The sequence below is a fragment of the Dama dama genome, chromosome 15, assembly GCF_033118175.1.
Source record: "Dama dama isolate Ldn47 chromosome 15, ASM3311817v1, whole genome shotgun sequence".
Lineage (NCBI taxonomy): Eukaryota > Metazoa > Chordata > Mammalia > Artiodactyla > Cervidae > Dama > Dama dama.
In genome coordinates this window covers 85,218,012-85,241,579 of record NC_083695.1, presented here as the reverse complement: position 1 = coordinate 85,241,579, position 23,568 = coordinate 85,218,012, and the positions used below count along the sequence as shown (strand labels likewise).

Below are 23,568 nucleotides of genomic sequence, written 5' to 3'. Positions count from 1 at the left end.
CCCGATGCAGATGTATCCGGTCCAAAATGTCAATGGTGCTGAGGTGGAGAAAAGTATTGAAAGTAATAGTCACACCGTCATGACCGACTCTGTGCGACCACATGGACTGTAGCCTGCCAGGCTCCTCTGTCCATGGTATTCTCCAGACAAGAATACTGGAGTGGGTAGCCATTTCCTTCTCCAGAGGATCTTCCCAACCAAGGGATCGAACCTGCATCTCCTGCATTGCAGGGGGATTCTTTACCATCTGAGCCACCAGGGAAGCAGAAATCCTGGCTTAATGCGGCTTTCAGAAATGTAGCAGAATTCATGTGGCTTACCCTCACTGAGCCTCAGGGCCCCACCTTTTTTTAAAAAAAGCAGCAAATAATGTATATGGCTCTCTACACTTTAGTGAGTCCTGGGAAAACATTCAGGCTGCACTTCTTCAGTTTACACAGTGCCTCTGTGTGTGTGTCTCATTTGACTCTCAAGCGGTCTTGGGGAAGGTGGGACCTGGCACCTCAGTTTACGGGAGAAAGTTCCCTAGAGGGGGAGGTGACCTGGCTAGCCCGAGCTCCCAGAGCTGGAAGAGGGGGAAAGGGGCAAGTACCGAGCACTTCTGGTTCAGCTGGACTCTGCCTGCCACACGGCTGTCCTGTGAGGCCCAAGCTCCATGGGAAGCCATGGTGTTTGTTCTCACTGTTCTCTTTCTGGTTTCTGCCGCCTTCTTCCCTTCCTGGGGGCTCGTACGGCGGCATGGTCTTTGGCATTCAAAGACCAATCAATGCGCTTACCTTCTTCTCTTTTCTCCCCCTTGGCCTTCCTTGCTCAGTTGTCCTCTCCTGTACCTCCAGCCCTGGCTAATTCTAGAACATTCCCAGCAGTCACTGAGGCACTGAGAATCACCTACAACCTAAAGAGACCAAATTGGTCACAGCAGCCTAAAGTGCTTTTCTTTGTACGAGAAGTGATGGCTCCTGTCTGTGCTGGCCCTGACAGCCAGGCGTCCTGCTCACCCACTTGGCCGGAGCTCCAGCGGGGCAGGCCAGCAGAGGAACCCGCGAAGCCACCGCTAGCCACGAGCACATCCTGTTACTGGACCGCCCAGGATTCTGGACAAGTCAATTTTGTTTTTGGCTGCACCCCACACAGCATCTGGAATCTGAGTTCCCCAACCAGGGATCAAACCCATGCCCCCTGTAGTGGAAGCTTGGAGTCTTAACCACTGGAACACCAGGGAAGTCCCCTGGACAAGTTAATTTTTTAAGTTATTTTTCATTGCAAAAAAAAAAAAATGCAAGAGCTGACTCATTGGAAAAGACCCTGATGCTGGGAAAGGTTAGGGTTAGGGTTAGAAGAGGGCGACAGAGGATGAGATGGTCGAATGGTATCATTGACTCAATGGATATGAGTGGGCAAATTCAGAGAGATAGTAAAGGACAGGGAAGCCTGGCGTGCTGCAGTCCATGAGGTTGCAAAGAGCTGGACACGACTGAGCGACTGAACAACAATTGTAAAATTACTACATGCATTGTTAAGATTAAGAGGAGAAAATGACACCATCCAGAAGATGACGTGAAAGGCTAAAATCCCCCAGTTGCTGCCTCTTCACTCTCACTTTCTGCCTCATGCTGTGTATCCCTCCAGACCCTGAACGTTTGAAAATGGAGTGCTTTGAAATCTGCTCAGTGACTTGAGGTTGTGGCAGATGAAAGATTTAGAACAGGATTCTGCTCCCCAAGTTTCTGGGCACCCGTTTACACGCTGGTCTTGCTCTGAAGCTTCTGGGTTGAATTCCACAGTGTAGAATGATGGGTTCCCTGGAACAGCAAGGAGATTGGAGAAGAGGGAAGGTCCTTGCTCATGGGACCATGAAAGAGAGGGCTGCAGGTTCGAGGAGGCAGGGGTGCTCTTTCTCCTTCCACAAATCGTAGGAACCCCAATGCCTACACTTACTGCAGATTTTGAGGCTTTACAGGAGGCCCTCATCCAGGCTTCAGGGTTGAGGCATGCTAAGTCTGGTCTGGGGAGGACAGAGCGGAGGCAGGTTTTTTCCACTGAAAAGGAAGTCCTCAACCTCTGATGTTTAAAAAAAAAGAAAAATTGAAAGACTTCAGTGAGATGTCGACGCTCCCAGCCACATCCTTGACAGAGAAAGGAACCAAGCAGCAGACCTGTTCTTTTTTTCAGCAGTGTCGTTTCTGTGAACTTTCCCAGACCCCAAGAAGTAAGATTCGCTTCCTTCGTCGACCTCAGTAAGAAGGGCTGGAGCAGCTGGTGAGGACCCAGAGGAGGCGGAGGGGCTGCCTCGCCTCTCGGGGTCCACTCCCTCTCCCAGTCCCTCATCTCTGCAAGGCTGCGATGGTGGCTGAAGCAGGGATTCCTGGGTGCCTCAGTCTTGGCGCCAGCTGACCTTTGCTCCCGAAGATTGAGCCCAGTCCAGAAAATGGCATGTTCCAACGGGCACAGCCAGAAAGAGCAGTTTGTGGGTTTCCACTCAAATGCAAGGAGCGTTGGATCCTGGCGTTTGCCACAGCCCTTTGGCTTCTGAGGGTGGGGCAGGAAGGACAGTATTTGAAATACTTTTTTTTTTACAACTTAAAAATAGTGTTTAAGGGAAGAAGGCGGGGGAGAGGTACCAGTATAGCCCTGAACTCTCTCCCGTGATGGCAAAAGGCAAGGATAAAATACCTCCACCCCACCCAGAAAGTGTGTCATTCAGCTTTGGATTTGAGGATTAGGGACTTCAGAAACAAGTGGATGGCCACCTCCTCCATCCCCCAGCCCCTGACAGTGTGATAGCACCAGACCCATGGGCTTGCGAGGGGATTCCACTTGCAGGGGCCACTGCCTCCATCCGTGTTCGGCCTCTCTCTGGAGTTCTGACCTCACCCTGGCACGTGGTCCACCTCTAGGGGGGCCCGTTCCAGAAGCAGGAGCAACACCCAGGTGACGGAACCTTCTCTGTGGCCTTCCCTGGAGCTCTGGGACCAGGGCCGACCCAGCTTTGTCATCTCTCCCGCTCTCTGCCAGCTGCCCTCGGGCCTTCTCTCCCATACCCCCATCACAGAGGGGAAGGTGGTCTTTGACCCAGGGGTGGGGGTGTCCCCATCAGTGCCCCTGCGCCAGGAGCCTCTACAGCACCCAGCTGATCCTTGCATGGGGACTGGCTCTCTTCATGCTTTGCATCTGCTTGCGTGGTGTGAAAGTGTGTCTGCAGTCTGCATGTGCAATTACATTCTAGAACTGCAGTTTGTGGACACTTGTATACCTTTTCAGTCATTTTCACATCAAAACTAAATCAAGTGCTTGAAGCAAATATGAAATCCCATTAATAAAATTTCTGTTGCAGGAAAGGTTTCATGTTTTTTCCTCTTGGTATCCAGTTGAAATTACATTTGTGGAAGGCTTTGCAGTGTATATGTTTAGTTTAGGTCTTTAATGTCCTTGTGTTTTTTGTTGTTTTTTGGGGGGGACCATGTCACATGGCATGCGGGATCTCAGCTCCCCACCAGATCAGGGATGGAACTCATGCCCCTTGCAGTGGAAATGCAGAGTGCAAACCACTGGACTGCCGTCTTGTCTTCTAAGATGGGTTAGAAGATTTATTAGGCTTGCAATGTACTTGATTGAGACAGGGATGAAGCTTCCACGGAGGGGCCCTCAAAACTGGTTAAGCATCTCATTCTCTACACGATTGAGTATGTGTCTGTGAGGGAATCCTTTCCGGAGCAGCAGACAAAACAGTCTCAAATCAGAGCCCCTCGTGGATATTTTCCATCACAGAAAGGCAAATCCTAATTAGTTGCGCTGTCTGGGGCCTGGGGAGGGTGGGGTGCCTTGCTGTGTATCAACCTTGAGTTGGGGGACCTCGTGGCAGGAAGCCTCCCTTCTTGGTTTTCACTGTGAGTCCCACCTCTGGCATACTAAGGGTTGGATCCCAAGGCCAAGACACTAAGTGATTTACAGTCCTGGCATGTAGCTCCCAGATGTGGGGCTGCTGAAATCTGAAACCTGCACGGACACAGCTGTGTTGGCAAAAAAAAAGGTAGAAATACAACTTTGCTGCCAACTTGGGTTTTCTGCTCCATCGGCTGCCTGTCTCCCCGAAGGGCTGTCTGTGTGCGTTAGAGCTCTGCTCCCTTGGTCTATGGTCCGCTGCCCACCGTCCCAGCCCACCTGGGTCTCCATTTTCTTCTTTCGCTTCCCTGCAGACAACTTGAGGTGCGTGGTCGGGCTGATGACCGCAGTCCAGCCCTGGTGAGTCTAGTCCTCCCATCAGAGAGTCCTGGTCTTGTGGAGCCTTCTGGAACCCCTAAGGGCTGTCTCATTTTCTGCGCTCAAGCAGAAGTGAGGTGACGTCAATAATTTACCTGTGTTCATTTCCAAGAGCTGTCATAACAGATGATTGCAAACTAAGTGGCTTAAGAAAACAGGTGGTGTTTTTTTTTTTTCTCTCATAGCTCAGGAGGCCAGAAGTCTAAAACCTGAGTATCAGGCAGGGCCGTGTTGTCTCTGAAAGTTGGAGGGGAGATCCTATCCTTCTCTCTTCCAGCTCCCGACAATCCTCAGTGTCCCTGGCTTATAGTTGCATCCCTCCAGCCTCTGTCTTTACTTGGGCTTCTTCTGATTGTATGTCTCACTGTGTGCTTTTTCTTTTAAGGACATCACTCCTTGGATTTAGTGAAATGAAAAGTTGCTCAATTGTGTCTGACTCTTTGCGACCCTATGGACTACAGCCCGCCAGGCTCCTCTGTCCGTGGGATTCTCCAGGCCAAGGATACTGGAGTGGGTTGCCCTGCCCTCCTCCCGGGGATCTTCCTGATCCAGGGACTGAACCCGGGTCTCTTGCACTGGAGGCAAATGCTTTACTGTCTGAGCCACAAAGAAAGCCCCCTTGGATTTAGGGCCTACCCTAAGCCAGGATGACGTCATCCTGAAAGCCTCAGCTAACCCTATTCCTAAATAAAGTCACATACTGAGGTTCCGGGTGGATGTCAATTTGGGGGACACACTGTTCAACCTCCTACACTGACCTTTGGGGATGTTTATTTCCCACTTAAATACATAAGCTAACACATTAGAGAATGTATTTGGGGTCATTGTTTTCAGTTTTAGTGAACTTTAAACATTCGGTGTTTAGTCACTTGACACTCATGTTCATTTTTCCACGTTAAACTCTTTTCACAATATCCGTTTTTAGTGACCACCTCTCACTCTGCCATAGGAGTGGTGGGATTGCCTGGAGGTAGGCGTGTGGGCTCGAGAGCTGGACGGCCAGTGTCTGCATCCTGCCGGTCTCTTTTGCTCACTGTCACAGGCTGAATTGTGTCTCCCCTCAAATTCAGATGTCAGAGTCCCAAGCCGCAGGACCTCAGAGTGTGACTAGTTGGAGATGGGGATCTTCAAAGAGGTGATTAAATGAGGTCCTTGGGGTGGGTCCTAATTCAATCTGACCAGTGTCCCTATAAGGGGAGGTGATTAGGACATAGAAACACACAGAGGAGAGACCAGATGAAGACCCTGGGGAAGACGGCCACCTACAAGCCAAGGACAGAGTCCTCGGGAGAAACCAGCCCTGCTGTCACCTTGATCTTGGACTTCCAGCCTTCAGAGTCCCGAGAAAGGAAATTCCTGCTTTTCATGTCACCCATTCGTTGGTACTTGACATAGCAGCCGAACTGACAATATACCAGCCACGGGCGCAAAGCAACAAACCTTGGCCCGGTTCTTTCCCTTGTGTATTCGGGGTCCTCAGGGGTTCAGTGAAGATTAGAGAGGATGCTCCATGCATTGCCTGGCATGTGGTTTGAAGGCATTCTTACTGGGATTGGTACACCTTGAATTGTTTCACCAGCCCTTCTGTCGTTGCTCAGTGGATGGGCCCCATTCATTCACTGGGTGAACCTCCGACATGACCATTTGCCCTGTGATGAAGGCTGCTGTGGTCAGCAGCAAGGTAACTGGTCTTTGGCCACTTTCTTGCAAGAGATTTTTAGGACATTCTCAAAGTCATCATTGCTGAGTACCCACGAGGGGCCCTGGGTTGGAGCTGCCTATTGCCATGAGCCCCAAGGCCAGTGCCCAGGAGACCTTTTGCTGGTGGCAGTGAAGACCCCGTCAGAGGTGCCAGGCAGCTCCTAGCCCCAGAAAACGAGGCTCTTGGTAACCACATCCCTTTCCTTCTTCAGATCTGTCCCGGTCTGATGCCTCCAGCTGCTACCCGGTGACTCGGTGGCGCCAGGAGACAGGCGAGGACTCCTGAAGAGGGAAACCCCAGCTCGAGGGCCTCCATGGGTATCTCACATCCGCCCACGGCAGGGAGTGGTCCGTGTGCTCTTGTTAAATAGCTTATAGCCCTGTCCTCCTGAGCTTGCTGGCTCCAGGTGTGCCGAAGGGGGAGCTGAGCATCTCCGGGAGGCTGAGCCCTCCTGCTGGAACCACCTCCCCCCCCCACTCCCCCACCACCTCGGGCCGGGCGCCTCCAGCCCCGGCCTTTCTTCTTCTTTTCTCGAAGAGCCGCAGCAGGCAAACAGGATGCACCACTCCCACACGCGGAGACTCAGACGAGACACTTGGGTCGAACCGCATCCTGCTGGTGGTGCTGGGTCCCATCTGCTGCGGGCCTGGTTGGGAGGAGGGGGTGGGGGCTTGGTTCCCCAGGTCGGGGGCACTCAAGAGCCTGGTTTCATTAGTCACACTTCGAGCATCATTTCAAACGGTGAACTGGATGAGCGTCTCAAAGTCCCCTTCGGAGGTTCTTGTGCCTGGAAGGGCTGAATAATGCAGGTCGTGATGAGGGATGGTAACACACCTACACGACATGATACTGGCATTTCTCCTCTCCTGTCTCACCCCCGCCTATGACTTTTGTATTTTCTGGGAGGTTTTTGGCTTTAATGAATACTTTCTCCAAACCTTATCAAAGCACTCTAAGATGACAAGATTGCTACAGAATTGCCCACTCTGGAGAGGCGCAAGGCAGGGGCCTTTGGAGCGTGCTGTCTCTGAGCAGTTTGACCGAACTGGAAGGGCACTCCCAGAAGGGCAAGCAGCAGCTCAAGAGTTTTAGGAAAACCCGAAGTCCAAACTCCGCTGAGAGCAAAACGATGTAGGCAGTTCTCCCGTGTTTGGAGCCGTCTTGGGAAAACGAAGGTGTCAAGGCCAAGTTCCAGCTCTCCCAGCCCCCAGCCAGATGTTCCGAGTCCGTGGACACCATCAGGCGTTTCATTTGCAACATAGTTTATGTGCCTGTGGTGAGAGGGTGGGTTTAAAAGATGTTTTACCATCCACTTGGTGACCCTGCCTGGCAACGAGCGTCTTTCTAGACGCCCCTGGAACTTTCTGTTTGTCGAGGCCATGGTGGTGCAGTCAGTGAAGGTGCCAGGTTGCGTGGTGTGAATTCTCAGTCTGCACAATGTCCTGAAAGTCCAGTGGGAAGGTCTGAGATGGAGAGAAACTTCTCAAAATAAGAGACTGTCCCTCGATAGCCTGAAGGTGCTTCCCTTTTGTTTCCCCCTGTTCCCACCCCTTGGCAGGGCAAGGGAGGACTGTAGCAAAGCATGAGGAGGCATTGGGGGAGGAGGATGTTGGAAACAGGGACTCTGGCTGAGAAGGGGGGAAACTCTTTGCGAACTTGGGATGCAGCAGGTGGCACTCCTCTAATCCATCAGGGGTCCTCCCCTCGCACCTGGCAAGTATGTATTAGAATGACTTCTTTCCCAGAGATGCTCTCCTGGGCCTGTGTGAGCGAGCAGGTGTCTGCATCCCGCAGCTGACTGCTATTTTCTTTAATTAGAGCCTGTTCCCAAAGCCCCTCCTCCCTGAGCTTGTCATTCCACTTCTCTGCCCTGCACTGAATAAGCCCCATTTTGTTTCTTGGCGTAATAATAGGTTTGTGTAAGACCTTGGTTGCCAGACTTCTGGGGGCCTAAATATTAGCATCGTCTTATATGATAGTGGCCTTTACTTCATCGTCTCTACAGATATGGCTTCTCTTCTGCTACCTCAAGTTCCCGGAGACCCACATCCCTGTATTATCTAACCTGAATACAGTGGTGATTCTATTTTTTTTTTTTTTAAAGTGGTGATTCTTAAAGTACCTCTTGATCCAAGGGTATGCATCAATGCTGTGTGAATCTAGACTTCTGTGAAAAATATAGATTTGCTCGTGTGACTCTTTAAGCTCTTATATTCCATTGAGATAATTTCATAATGACCCCAAACATCCAGGAAATCTGCCTGGTCTACCGCAAGACTTACTTCAGCTTTCCTTGGGTGTTTGGCATGCATGTGCCTTCCTTGGCACATGATCGTGCTCCTGCTCAGTCGCTCATTCGTGTCCAACTCTTTGTCGCCCCATGGACTGTAGCCCACCAGGCTCCTCTGTCCATAGAATTTTCCAGGCAAGAATACTGGAGTGGATTGCCATTTCCTCCTCTAGGGGATCTTCCCGACCCAGAGACTGAACCCGCGCCTCCTGTGTCTCCTGCATTGGCAGGAGGGTTCTTTGCCACTGTACCACCTGCAAAGCCCCAGCACATGATAGATATTTAATAAATATTCAATGATTTATAATTTTCCTTTTCCCCTTAGATCTTCAACCTCATGAAGTATGACAGTTACAGCCGCTTCTTAAAGTCTGACTTGTTCTTAAAACACAAGCGGACCGAGGAAGAGGATGAAGAATCACCAGATGCCCAGACTGCAGCTAAAAGAGCTTCGAGAATTTATAACACATGAGCCCTCCAGGAGCTAGCAGGACTGGCAGCTTTCAGAACCGAAGGAACTCACTCTCAGGACCATGCAGGGTGCATAATGGCTTTGTTATCTGCAAGGACTGAAATGTACAAAACCCTTCCATGGGATCTGTGTATTTTATTATCTGCTTGACCAGTAAGTTTTGCATGATGGCTAATCTTAGATAAAAAGACAAATAGCTTTGAAGTTTTAGTTCTGTCTCACACACAAAAGTGAAATAGTCCTTACACACTGGACATCTTGAGTATTTTACGGCTTGATTAAACTTCATGTGAGGCCTCCAGGTGAAACTTAACAGCCACATCTTCTCTTTGACGTCTTCACCCTCCCTCCGTGGGTTGGTCACTCGGGTCCACGGCTTCACTTGGTGAATCAGCTCAAGAATGAGTTGATCTGGCATGCTCAAGCCACTGGGGGCTTGTCTGTCAGATGCCTCTTGGGTTAAATATTTCTAGAGAATAAGTTCAGTGCTGGGAAAAGAAAATTCATCGCAGCCTCTAAAGATTCGGGGAGTTGCGTGTGAGTATCATCAGAGGGCTCTTATTTCTGAGGTTTGGGTTTGTCCTGGTTTTGCCCACAATCTGTGACATTTCATGCAACACAGATAAGCAGTTCATTTTGACAGAAACAAGATCTCAACCAGGAAGAAAGAAAACCGGGAGACTGTTCAGGGTCCCCATGGCGATGCAAGGTGGTGCTGAACGGGAAGGTGGCACCCGGCCCCTGCTGATGATGGAGGGTGGGGGATGTTCGCTCCTCTCACAGCCCATTGGGTGAAACCCTTTCTTCTTAGTGCCTACCCCTTGCTAGACTTCTTAACTCTGGGCTTGAGACTTCAACCAGAGGATGGAATGGAAATGCTGTCTTTGGAAGCTCCCTCTTGGGCTAGAGTCTGTGAGCAAAGTCCAACGGTCCCAGGCGGTCCTAGCCAGCCCAAGTTCCCCCCACCCCTGCCCCCAGCAAAGCCCAAGGTCAAGCATGGTTCCCTTCTGCTCACTGTTCCTGCCATCTGCTGCTGCCAGACCTTCTCCAGCATATTTGCCAAACCTTAAACTTCTGTTTATACAAACAAAGCAACTAGACTCTTACTTGAGAGCCTTCCAACTCAGACACTCCATTTGCAAAACTCCTTGCTGTTGACTATGACTCTATGATTTATCAATCAAACCAGGACACTTGAGAGAGAAAGGCAGTGAGTTGAATCATTGCGCTGGGATAACAGGACATCAACCAGTTCTGATCTGGGTGAAACCCATTCACATAGTCGCCTTGCTGACTCCCCTCTCCTGGCATGACCACTTGGGCAGTCCTCCAGATTCTCACTGTCCCTTTACTGTGGTTGAATGCCCCCGTCTTTCCTTTCTGGGTCTTAGGGTGCAATTGGCTGCTTCCAACCGAAGCACACAGCTGAACCTCATCAGAAACAGTAAATACTTGATCTCCCCCGCTCCCAACAGGTGATCTGCCTCCCCAGGTCATCCCAGACAGGTTTTCTCTCTGCCTGGAATGAGATGGTCGTCCTGAGAATGACACCCAAGGGCCCTGTCATCTGGGAAATTCAGTCCATCTTCAAGCAGAACAGATTGATGTGCGTTTAGGAGTAAGGAACAAAAAAAAAAAAGAAAGAAAGAAATAGGTTCTCTAGCTGAACTTACAGTTTACTAGCCAGAGAAGTGCAGAGATGCAGACCGCCCCGCCCACCAATCCCAGTCCTGCACTGTCCCAGACTCAGGATAATTTCAAGGCCCCATGGAGCTGAGCGAGTGGCTTGTGTGATATTGCCTAGTTGTGTCCGTCTCTTTGTGACCCCATGGACTGTAGCCCACCAGGCTTCTCTATCCATGGAGTTTCCCTGGCAAGAATACTGAAGTGGGTTGCCATTTCCTCTTCCAAGGGATTTTCCCCACCCAGGGATCAAACCCGTGTCTCCTGCATTGCAGGTGAATTCTTTACCCACCGAGCCACCTGGGAAACCCTGGTCGTCCTATTTGAGAGCTTGTTCCGGGCGGGTCCCAGAGACTGCAGATGGCTGGGAACCCTCTTTCCGGCTTTCACATTTTTACCCCTGGGTTCAGAGACCCTTTGAGGTGGTGATCTCTTCAGAAACACATAAAGGAAACAGCTAGTTAGCCAGAAGCCTGTCTGCCTAGAGAAGAGCCTCTTGCTTAAGAGCTGCCTGAAAAACTCCCCAGTGGGAGGGGGAGCCGCTTACGTTTAACCACAGCTTACTCCCACCAGCATATACTCACATCACCTCCCCCAGCTTGCTCCGGCCTGGCTGCCTACAGCCCTTCCAAGTGCAGAACCAGGCAGGTACAGAATGCAGCTTCCTAAAGCCATTGCAACAGTGAGATGGAAGTGTAGGGCATCTGTGTCCCCAGATGATGCTTCCACACTCAGCTTTTCACTTTCCCCCATCCATTTATTGATTAGTACCTTAATTGCATCTGGGGCCTCCCTGGTGGCACAATGGTAAAAAAAAAAAAAAAAAAAAAAAAATCCGCCCACTGAGGCAGGAGACACAGGTTCAATCTCTAATCTAGGAAGATCCTACACGCTGTGGAGCAACTAAGCCCATGAGCCACAACTACTGAAGCCTATGCACCCTAGAGCCCGTGCTCCACAAGAGAAGCCACTGCAATGAGAAATCTGTGCATCACCACTAGAGAGTAGCCCCCACTTGTCACAACTAGAGAAAACCCAGTGCAGCGATGAAGACCCAGCACAGCCAAAAATAAATAAGTAAATAAAATTATTTTAAAAGAATAAATAATAGTGTCTTCTATGGGCTAGGGACTGTGTCTGGTTGTTGTTGTTGAGCTGCTAAGTCATGTCTGACTCTTTGCGACCCCATGGACTGCAGCACGCCAGGCTTCCCTGTCTTTCACTATCTCTCGGAGTTTGCTCAGACTCATGTTCAACTCTTGTCCATTGTGTTGGATGCTCAGATTCAATGGGGACCGGGTAGCTGCCAGGATGATTCAAGCTTCAGTGGGATTCACAGGTGTGTTAAAATGTAGGTGTTATTATTATTCAGGTATGGTTAGCCCAGGATATCAGGAGATGCTTATCATTGACAGGAGAGTCTGTTACAGTTTCTAAGTAAGAGGAGGGAGCAGGTCCCGCCATGCAGAGCTGATGGGAAATCACCAGGGTCGGTCAGGAGGTGGAGAGAGTGAAGGGGAAATGTTGGCAAAAACCTTTATTGTGGTTTCCTTGGAAAGGGTGGGACAAAAAGTAGGACTGGCCAGCTTGGATCATTTCCATGGGCTCTGGGGCTTAGGCGGTGTCCCTAACGGCCTGGTATCTGGGTTGAATGATTAGGGCAGGTGGCCCAGAGTGGAAGCACCCCATAAAGAAGGGTCTAGGGGTGCCAGCTCTGGGTTGCTCAGTTGTTTTCTATCTCTAGGAATTACCTGGTGCTGTGAGGAGCAGTGCCTCCAGGGCCAGCCAGGACCCAGAGGTCAAAGTTTAGTCACTCAGTCGTGTCTGACTCTTTGCAACCCCATGGACTGCAGTATGCCAGGCCTCCCTGTCCATCACCAACTCCCAGAGTTTACTCAAACTCATGTCCATTGAGTAGGTGATGCCATCCAACCATTTCATCCTCTGTCGTCCCCTTCTCCTCCTGCCTTCAATCTTCCCCAGCATCAGGGTCTTTTCAAATAAGTCAGTTCTTCACATCAGGTGGGCAAAGTATTGGAGTTTCAGCTTTAGTATCAGTCCTCCCAATGAATATTCAGGACTGATTTCCTTTAGGATGTACTGGTTGGATCTCTTTGCTCTACAAGGAACTCTCAAAGAGGTCAAAGCATCAGAGTAAAACATACATTTAAATCAACAGGCTGCAGGGTCTCAAAACATAGATGCTAAAAAAACAAAATGAAACATAGATGCTGTGTTTGACCGGGCCTATGTTTTAAAGCTGTCCAAGCAATTGCCTTGGGCAGAGCACCAGTGGGATCTCCGATTGGCCGAAGAGTCGTTCACGTCCTATTGCCTTAAGGCTGGTCACGTTCTATGTTATCTGCTAGCTCCAGAGTCTGTGCCCTGATTGCCATCTCCTGTGAGCAGATCAGTACAGCCTTGGTGACATTTTCCTCTGTGACTGTGGTCATTAACGCTACTTCCGGATCCACCCTGCTGACTGGCCCAGAATCTGCCGTGGTCCATGCTCCGGCAGCATCTTGCCTTCTGATGCACAGAACTCCCCTCCAAAGCATGGCAGGGGTCACCTCACACTGAAAGAACACCTTTCCAAGTGTTTCCACCGCTTCATCTGCAAAACCTTAAAAAGGAGAACAGCTATTTCTCCCATTGTAGAGACGAGGAAATGAAGACAAAGGACATGACTCACACAGGTTCAGGAGTGCTAGGGTCTGTGTTGGAACCAAACACAGATCTGTCTCCTGATCCTAGCTCCCTTTTTGGGTCCATCCTCTGCCTGGACAGGACCCTAGGGGAGCCCAGGGCTGGGGTGAATACTGGCAGTTAGTAAAAATGGTCACTTACACAGTAGATACTTAAAGAGCAACTACTACCTTCTCCTGGGCTTCCCTGATAGCTCAGTTGGTAAACAATCTGCCTTCAATGCAGGAAACCCCGTTTGATTCCTGGGTAAGGAAGATGTGTTAGAGAAGGGATAGGCTACCCACTCCAGTATTCTTGGGTTTCCCTTGTGGCTCAGCTGGTAAAGAATCCACCTGCGATGCGGGAGACCTGGGTTCGATCCCTGGGTTGGGAAGATCTCCTGAAGAAGGGAAAGGCTGCCCTCTCTGGTATTCTGGCCTGGAGAATTGCATGGACTGTATAGTCCATGGGGTCACAAAGAGTCGGACATGACTGAGAGACTTTCACTTGCTGCCTTCTCCTAACTATAGGAATGGAGGAGGTTTCAAGGATAAGGCATCAACCCTGCCTCTAAGGGAGCAGCTTATCAAGAGATGAGAAGGGGTCACTACCAAACACTCTGCTATAAGAAAGTAAGTGACCAGCCCCTGGGAGAGAGACTGATGGGGCAAGACTGGCTGGTTGTGTTCATCTCTTAGGTTTACACGCTCAGTTGTTTTGTTTTTTCCCTCCCTAAATATCAGAGTGTTAATTAAGCTTCATGTCAACATTGGTGGTGAAGTGATTTCATTCGAGAAACATGAGAATGAGTACTCTGTTTTTATCGGGATAAGCTTTTTATTTTTTTAAAAATTTTAAAATATGGGCCATTTTTTTTTTTTTAGACAACCAGGTACTGTTTTTATGTGCTTTTACATTTTAATTTCAAGTTCTAATTTAATTTAATTCTAACTTCAAGTTCTTCCAAAAACAAGGCCCCAGGAAACCCTAGGTTCAACATGCTCCTGGGCTTGGTCCACTGCTGTCTTGTATTCATAGGTAAGTGTCCATTCACCAACAGTAAAGCCCAGGATAGACGTGATAAAAGAGGACTTCCTCCTTCATGGCATTAGTCCTTTGCTGGTTTCAGAGGTGGACGGTGGTCATCATAGAAAACACACAGGAACTTTTCCTTCGAGCTGAGGTGAGATGCAGTTCCTGCTGTGAACATCACCATGTTTCCCCTGACCCTTTCCTCCAGCTTCTGAAGATATATTCTAGCAGAAAACAATCTTCCTTGAAGATACTGAGTGACAATTCCATAAAACAAAAACACATGCTTCCAGTGCGCTGTTTTCAGGTACGCTGGGTTCAGTTCAGCTGCCGGATGAGCTGATTGATGCGTTCCCCTCGATAGCCCGGCGAGCCCACTTCCTTGAGGAAGCCCACTCTGTTCTTCGTAGCGTGACGGGCCCCTGAGAGTTGGAAAGGGCGCAGGAACCTTGAGATTGCCTGGAAATTCTTCCCCGGGAAGGCAATTTCGTGAATGAGGTCTTCCAAGCAAATGACATCAAACTTCCCCAGGTGCTCCTCAATAACTGTGTTGTCTGTCAGAGGGATGACTTTGTTCTTGACCTTCGCTTGTCCACGTTTCAAGATGAGTTCCCGAACAGACTTCAGATTTGGAAATCCCCAGGTCACATAAGGTTCCACGATACGAAGAGTCTTTATGGTTTTAGGGGTCACTTTCACAAAGACACCACTGAAAATCTTATTCAGGCGAAGTCTGGCAATGGTCCTTTGCACCACTGAACTCACCCCATTAATCCTTTCAATGTGTACAACAAAGGCCAAGGAATGTTTGTCTGGCACTTCCAAGGCATGAGGTTTCACTTTTAGCCATCTGAGTCGCACTCTGTCCCGAAGTTGCCGCCAGGAATCATGTACAAACCATTCTAGTCGCTTAAACTTGGCTTGTTTTCCTTTCCTCTACTCCTTCCTTTGCAAAAGCGCCTGTTTTGCCTGGGTGGCTCTGAGGGCCTGATAAGCCTTCCTCTTTTTCAGGAGATTCTCTGGAACCAAAGGGATCTTTCTTCTTGGTTCTTCCTTCGCCATCTTTCCAACGCGGCAGCTACTACTCACGCGCAGTTCCACCCCGTAGTGAAGAGAGAGGCTTCTCTATGTTTACTTGATCATAGAGACGTCTACTCTAGCTCAAGGCGGGGCGGGCAGGGTGGCCCGGGCCATTTTAGCAGTAGTAAACCGCTGAGGTTTTGCTAGCCTTGATTCCCGCCAAAAGTTACACAAAGCTTCCTTCGCACTTCTTGGAAGCTTTTCGGAGCCGTGTCATCTTCAGAATCCCAAAAATATGGGCCATTTTAAAAAGGTCTTTATGGAACTAGCCACAACATTGCCCCTGCTCCATACTTTGGGCTTTCGGCTTCAAGGCATATGGGATTCCACACCAGGGATCGAACCCACACCCCCCACATTGGAAGGCAAAGTCCCAACCACTAGAGTGCCAGGGAAGTTCTGGGGATAAGAGTTTTTAAAATGAATATGTATTTTTAAAATTTTTTATTTATTTTTAATTGAAGGATAATTATAGTATTGCGTTGGTTTCTGCCGTACATTTACATGAATCAGCCATCGGTATACATATGCCCCCTGCCTCTGGAGCCTCTCTCCCACCCCACCCCATCCTACCCTTCTAGGTTGTCACAGAGCCAGGGATAAGCTTTTTAAATTCCAGTCTCGGGTGAACTCCAGAGAATGAAGATTTAGTTAACTAAGTTTTTCATTGTGTGTGTGTGCACAGTCAGTTGCTCAGTCGTGTCCGATTCTTTGCGACCCCTTGGACTGTGATTTTATTAATATGTCCTTTCATGTGCTAGAGTTGGGAGTTGATGAATTGGTACCCAACTCCCAGGTCCTTGCTCTGAATCCGTAAGCACACTTTGTTTATACGCTCTGCAAATACTCGGCAAGCGCAGTCATGACTCACATTCTGTCATTATTTACTTTCCTTTTGGCTGTGGATGTTCTAGAACTTGCATCTATTTAAGTGCTAAATGTTCGTGCTGTACCGTTATCTTCCAGGGTTTTAAAGCTGTGCTTCTTCTCCAGCTTAGCAGCATATACTGTGGCGGGGTTCATGCCCCGCAGCTGGGAGGGGAGAAACCTCACACCCAGAGGGAGGCAGGGGTGGACTGCTGAAATGGCCCCCTCATGGCTTTCCTGGCATTCCCACAGGAAGTGCAAGCTTTGCGAGTCCAAAGCTGCTCAAGCAGAAACCTGACGGTCCCTCTGCTTGGGGCTCTGAGAGGGGGTCTTGCAGGTCGTACCTTCTTTGGGTGCTTACAGGGTACTCCCAGGGCTGTATCCATTGCAGAAAGTGGGGACCTTTTCCGAACTCCCACAAAGCCACAAGGCTGGAGCACCTGGATGTGGCCTGATGGTCTCCCCTTTTCTGTACTTCTATGTCTGATCCATCAGCAACTCTCTAGCGCCTTCTCCCAAATCTAGCTTGAACGTGTCCACCCTTCCTGTCTCCGCAGCCCCAGGTCCTGACCAAGCTGCCTCCCTCATCTCTTGCCCAATGGAGTCTCCTCGCTGGTCAGTCCTTCTCACTCCACACCCCCTCCCCACCTTCTTCCAGTATCCACCTTTTAAAAGCACAACCCTGATCCCGTTGCTCACCTGCATAAACCCCTTCTGGGCCTTTCTTTGTTCTCCAGTGTTCAGATCATGACCATGGCCTCCTGACTGCAAAGGCAGGAGAGCTGAGCCCAGCCCCACCTCCCCTGCCGTGGTACCTCTCCGGCTCACTTGAGTAGAGCTCAGATGTGAGCAGGGCACGGGTGCTGCTTTCTGCAACCTCTGCTCAGGCTGCCCCCTCCTGACCGTGGCTCCTTCCTGTCTCAGGCCAGATGTCAACTCCTGGGAGAGGTCTTTCCGGAGGACCCCACCAAGCAGCCCCCTGTCCTTATGCCCCCTTTCCAGCACCCCCAGAACCCAGGCACAAGGCTATTCCTCTGCTACCCGTTTATGACCTCTCTCCCCAAGGACAGGGACGGGATGTGTTTCACTGAGTTTCCGGAGGCGAGCCTACTGCCTGGCCCCGAGCAACCACAGGGCAGGCCCTCCATCAATGTTCCTTGAGTGAGCAAAGGAATGTCAAGTGGAGTGGACCAGGGTCTCAGATTTTGGTTGATCTCATTCACAGCCCGGCATCTCAGTGTCAGCCCTTGGTAATGGTCAACCCTTGGGATTGCAGAGTGGGGAGGCCCACCATTTCCTGAGCACGTCCCATGCACCTGGCATTGTGCGAGGCGCACGGCAGATGGCATCAAACTTGGGCAGTGGGCGTGGCTTCCACGGTATCACAGGGGGCTGACCTTCAGAGGCATCGAACATGCACCAGGCCACTGTGGCTTACGGTTGGGGCTGCCAGGATTGGAAGCCGGGTCTTTTAGACTCCTCTCTCCACCCTACCATCTTTCTCCACACCAGGCTGGCCCAGATTGCAGCTCAGACAAGTCTTTGGTCATTATAGCTAAAAAATCCAGCTGGTCTCAACCCACTCCTCCTTTTCTTTCACAGGACATGGAGAGGGCACCTCACCCCAGCCAGGGAGGTACAGTCAAATACTCCTTTAAAAAGTCTGCTCTGGCAGCAACCAAGACCCATCACAACCAAAAATAAGCAAATAATTAAAAAGGCAAAAATAAGTCTGGTTTGGTGTTTACAGTCAATTTGGGGTTTTATTCCACTTTAGTGATATATCATGACCATCTTTCCATGCCAGTAAACATAATTATACACCATCAAAAAAAAAAAAAAAGTCCAGCTTCAAGATTATCTAGGAAAGATAAATGTTCCCCTTGCGCTAATTCCAGCACAGTTTATATACTATTTTGCAACACGGGCAAACTGTTTTCTTCTTATTTAAGCATTTAAACTCTGTTTTTTAAACTGTTATGGCATACAGATCACCAAAGAGTAACAGATGTCTATTTGATAGAGATGTTCCCAGGAAAAGAATCTGTTGTTTCTTGGTCTCCAGAGGAAGGATGTCTTTGCAAGTATGTGACTTTTGGTCCACATGTCGCCCCTCTTACCCTCGTTAAGAAGAATCGAGGAGAAATACAGTGTCGCTGGCTGCCTTGTAAACATCTCTATTGAGACCCTGGTCTCCCCGGAGGGCTGTCCTTTCCCCTTCTGGAGGGAGTATTTATCTCGATTTTCTTAGGTGGTTACCTTAACCATGGCCCATTTGGAGATGTGAAAACATGGGTCCACTTTTACCAAATTGGCAGCTTTCCCCTGAATCTTAGCAGTGGAAGAATCTCAATTATCTTTTTAAATAATTTTACTTATTTATTTTTGGCTGTGCTAGCTCTTCGCTGCTGCACCAGCTTTTCTCCAGTTGCAGCGAGCGGGGACTGCGCTCTGGTTGCAGTGCGCGTGCGTCTTCTCATTGCAGTGGCCTTTCTTGTTGCAGAGCTCGGGCTCTGGTGTGTGTGCTTCGGTGGTTGTGGCACCAGGGCCCAGTAGTAGCCACGTGTGGGCTCTAGGGCAAGGCTTAGCAGCTGTGGTGCACAGGCTTTGTTGCCCCATGGCATGTGGGATCTTCCAGGATCAGGGATCGAACCTGTGTCTCCTGCTTTGGCAGGCAGATTCTTTACCACTGAGCCACCAGGAAGCCCATCAGTTATTTTTATTATTACTATTTTTTTTTTTTTTTTTTACTATTGACTAGCATGAGAATTTCGACTGAGATCGTATCATGGAGTTCAACTGCCTAAATTCTAATCCAGCTTCATCATGGATGATCTCTGTGATCTTGGACAAGTCACATATCTTTCCAAGCCTAAATTCCCTCACCTGTTAGATGGGGATAACATTGACTCAATGAGGTTCAGCGAGATAATACATGTAATGTGCATAGCACAGCTCCTGGTCAATAAATCTTAAAGATCCCCAGTCGTGTGGTCTGTTCAAGGTCACACAGGGAAGGCATGGCAGCTTCCTGCGCTGTGCCTAGTCGCTCAGTCATGTCGAACTCTTTGAGACCCCAAGGGGGACTGTAGCCGGCCAAGCTCCTCTGTCCATGGGGATTCTCCAGGCAAGAATGCTGGAGTGGGTTGCCATGCCCTCCTCCAGGGGATCTTCCCAACCCAAGAATCGAACCGGGGTCTCCTGGATTGCAGGCGGATTCTTTACCAGCTGAGCCACCAGCAAAGCCCGTGGCAGGTTCCTCAGTTCAGTTCAGTTCAGTCATTCAGTCGTGTCCGACTCTTTGTGACCCCATGAATCGCAGCACACCAGGCCTCCCTGTCCATCACCAACTCCCGGAGTTTACTCAAACTCATGTCCATCGAGTCGGTGATGCCATCCAGCCAACTCATCCTCTGTCATCCCCTTCTCCTCCTTCCCCCAATCCCTCCCAGCATCAGGGTCTTTTCCAAAGAGTCAACTCTTCGCATGAGGTGGCCAAAGTACTGGAGTTTCAGCTTCAGCATCAGTCCTTCCAGTGAACACCCAGGACTGATCTCCTTCAGGATGGACTGGCTGGATCTCCTTGCAATCCAAGGGACTCTCAAGAGTCTTCTCCAACACCACAGTTCAAAAGCATCAACTTTTTGGCACTCAGCTTTCTTCACATCCATACATGACCACTGTAAAAACCATAGCCTTGACCAGACGGACTTTTGTTTGCAAAGTAATATCTCTGCTTTTTAATATGCTATCTAGGTTGGTCATAACTTTCCTTCCAAGGGGTAAGCATCTTTTAATTTCATGGCTGCAATCACCATCTGCAGTGATTTTGGAGCCCAAAAAAATACAGTCTGACACTGTTTCCACTGTTTCCCCATCTATTTGCCATGAAGTGATGGGACCAGATGCCATGATCTGTGTTTTCTGAATGTTGAGCTTTAAGCCAACTTTTTCACTCTCCTCTTTCACTTTCATCAAGAGGCTTTTTAAGTCCTCTTCACTTTCTGCCATAAGGGTGGTGTCATCTGCATATCTGAGTTTATTGATATTTCTCCCGGCAATCTTGATTCCAGCTTGTGCATCTTCCAGCCCAGCATTTCTCATGATGTACTCTGCATATAAGTTAAATAAGCAGGGTGACAATATACAGCCTTGATGTACTCCTTTTCTTATTTGGAACCAGTCTGTTGTTCCATGTCCGGTTCTAACTGTTGCTTCCTGATCTGCATACAGATTTCTCAAGAGGCAGGTTAGGTGGTCTGGTATGCCCATCTCTTTCAGAATTTTCCACAGTTTATTGTGACCCACACAGTCAAACGCTTTGGCATAGTCAATAAAGCAGAAATAGATGTTTTTCTGGAACTCTCTTGCTTTTTCGATGATCCAGTGGATGTTGGCAATTTGATCTCTGGTTCCTCTGCCTTTTCTAAAACCAGCTTGAACATTTGGAAGTTCACAGTTCATGTATTGCTAAAGCCTGGCTTGGAGAATTTTGAGCATTACTTTACTAGTGTGTGAGGTGAACGCAGTTGTGCAGTAGTTTGAGCATTCTTTGGCATTGCCTTTCTTTGGGATTGGAATGAAAACTGACCTTTTCCAGTCCTGTGGCCACTGCTGAGTTTTCCAAATTTGCTGGCATATTGAGTGCAGCACTTTCACGGCATCATCTTTCAGGATTTGAAATAGCTCAACTGGAATTCCATCACCTCCACTAGCTTTGTTTTCAGTGACGCTTTCTAAGGTCCACTTGACTTCACATTCCAGGATGTCTGGCTCTAGGTGAGTGATCACACCATCGTGATTATCTGGGTTGTGAAGATCATTTTTGTACAGTTCTTCTGTGTATTCTTGCCACCTCTTCTTAATATCTTTTGCTTCTGTTAGGTCCGTACCATTTCTGTCCTTTATCAAACCCATCTTTGCATGAAATGTTCCCTTGGTATCTCTGGGCTAATTCCTGTCTCCTTGGCTGGGGCTGCTTCTCCACATCATTTGAGTGGCCACAGAAGAGCCCCAGGACCAGGGAGCTGGATCTGAATACTGCTCAAATAACTGACGTTGAAAATGTGGGTCTCTGAGCAGGGGAGGGTCAGCACTGGAGGATGTGAGTGGCAGCCTGGGAGGGGAAGACCAAGGAGGGCCTGGAATTGTGTATCAAGGCTGGGAGGTGACCCCACTGCCAACCCAACTGGGAGCTAGCTTCCTAGCTCAGCCAAGTGGCCAAGTTAAAGGTAAGAAGTCTTAGAGAGGGTCTCTGACAAAAAAATGTTAGTGTGTGACAAGGGTTGTTGCTATTCAGTCAGTCATTTCCGACTCTTTGTGACCCCACGGACTACAGCATGCCAGACTTCCCTGTCCTTCACCATCTCCCAGAGTATGCTCAAACTCATGTCCATTGAGTCAGTGATGCCATCCAATCATTTCACTCTGTCACCTTCTTCTCCTCTGTCCTTAATCTTTCCCAGCATCAAGGTCTTTTCAATGAGTCGGCTCTTTGCATCAGGTGGCCAAAGTATTGGAGCTTCAGCATCAGTCCTTCCAATGAATATTCAGAGTTGATTTCCTTTAGGATTGACTGGTTTAATTTTCTTGCAGTCCAAGGGACTCTCAAGAGTCTTCTCCAGCACCACCGTTTGAAAGCATCAGTTCTTTGGTGTCAGCCTTCTTTAAAGCAGTGAAAACAGGGAGCTGGGGTCTCTTCTGGAGGCATTTTGCACCTGAAACAAGGGGAAGGGAATCCACTAGATGTCCTTCGAGGGGCTGCTCGTATCCTTGGGGACTTTCTCTTGGCGTGGTTTCCCTGGACGTCCTCCACTTTCCATGATGTCCTCCACTCTGCCGGAGGAGGGAACCTGGCTTCCTGAAGTTCCCGGCTCGGACTCACGGGGGAGCTGCTGAGCCATGGAGGGAGTGAGAAGCTGGACTCCCTGCAGAGAGGGTCTTGCGACGGACCGCCCCAGGCCCTGGGTGTCACTCCCACCCACCCTGGGACACGTCCCCCCCTCTCCCCCCACCCCAGAGGCGTCCTGTGGAGACCCCTCCCCAGGTCTGGTTGTAAAAGGATCTTTCTACTAATCACCTTCTGAGTGCCCGGGATCTGGGGGTGGGGCAGCTGACCAGGGCCACGACCCTGGCTTCTAGTGTGAGTGGCAGGAAGGTGGGTACCCTTCCTAGCCCCCACCGGTCCCATAGCCGTTTAGGCAGGAAAGCGAGGAACTTCCTGGGGTTACACTGAGGTTTTCTTTAGCCTCTTTCCACCCCCCCCCCCCCCCCCCCACCTTTTGGCCTCTACTGGCCCCAAAGACCCCTCAGTGGAGGACTGTTTCCTTCATTTCATTCATTTCTAAAGTCACTGCTAATTTTTTAAAAGCATCAGGAAACAGTGTTTTGATGTGAGTTTATTAAAGAACTGCACAACTTTGCACAGTAAACCACCCGGTACTAAAGCTACATTAACAAAGAGATCAAGAAATGACTAGCTTTGTGCACAGAGGCTTAAAGGTTTAAAATGGTTGAGATATTAAATTTCTCTCTTTCTCATCGGTGGATTTTAAAAGTCTCTCTCTAAATCCTCCTCTTTTATCTCTGGTGTTTGTTCTGAAATGTAGTCATTACTTCTGAAGCTTCCAAGAGAAGAGGCTACAATTTCAATCTTTGCTCCCCAGATCTCTGGGCTGCATTATTGTTTCAGAGGTAAGGGGAGGGCTTTTTTTTCTTTTAACTGAGGAGTAATTAATGTTCAGTAAATAGACAGATCTTGACCACTCAGTGGATGTCCACGTTTGCTTGGTGGTGGTGGTTTAGTCGCTAAATTGTGTCTGATTCTTGGCGACTCCGTGGGCTGCAGCCCGCCGGGCTCCTCTGTCCAAGGGATTTCTGAGGCAAGAATACTGGAATGGGTTGCCATTTTCTTCTCCAGGGGATCCTCCCAGCCCAGGGATAGAACCCTCTTCTCCTGCTTGGCAGGCAGATTCTTTACCACTAAGCCACCTGGGAAGCCACCCCTGTTTGTTTACACACATGGAATCCCCACCAGGTCCAGCTACAGAAGGCTGCCAGCATCTGGGGGACAGCTTTTAAGGGGCATCCCCTCAAGAAGTCCACCCCAGAGAACATTTGACAGGAGCCCTGCGACCAGGGGGCTGCGGTGTTGCTGGAGGTGGGATGTCGAGGAACCCAGGATCCCTGCATTCCTTGTCATCCTACCTTCCGAATTTCCTGTCTCAGTTCTCACCGGTACAGATATCAGTACCCTGTCTTTAGCTCCTTGTTCAACTGTATGGAGTAAGAATAAAGTGGTCCCTCCATATACAGAAGTCTTTGAGACTTTCCTCTGATTTTTTTCATTAGGGAAATGAGTTACTTTACTTTGCAAAATAGTTAACAGCTAAGGTGCCATTCTCAGTACAGTTTTTAAAATATCTATTTTGGCTGCAGCAGGCCTTAGTGGCAGCACGTGGGGTTTTCAGTGCATCACGTGGGATCTCTCGTTGCGGC

General features: G+C 49.3%; 1 protein-coding gene and 1 pseudogene across 3 annotated transcripts in view; one reads left to right on the top strand and one right to left on the bottom strand.

Annotated features, from left to right (window-relative positions):
• The window catches only part of RGS10 (regulator of G protein signaling 10), a 41,250-nt gene extending 32,213 nt beyond the window's left edge, over positions 1 to 9,037 (top strand). For all 3 annotated transcript variants that reach the window (XM_061162765.1, XM_061162764.1, XM_061162766.1), the window contains one exon: positions 8,578 to 9,037. In XM_061162765.1, the coding sequence (XP_061018748.1) occupies positions 8,578 to 8,724 (147 nt within the window). In that variant the 3' untranslated portion in view covers positions 8,725 to 9,037. The remainder of the gene's footprint in view (positions 1 to 8,577) is intronic.
• Positions 9,038 to 14,442: 5,405 nt separating this feature from the next.
• On the bottom strand, positions 14,443 to 15,270 carry LOC133070779 (large ribosomal subunit protein uL30-like; annotated as a pseudogene).
• Positions 15,271 to 23,568: the final 8,298 nt, after the last annotated feature.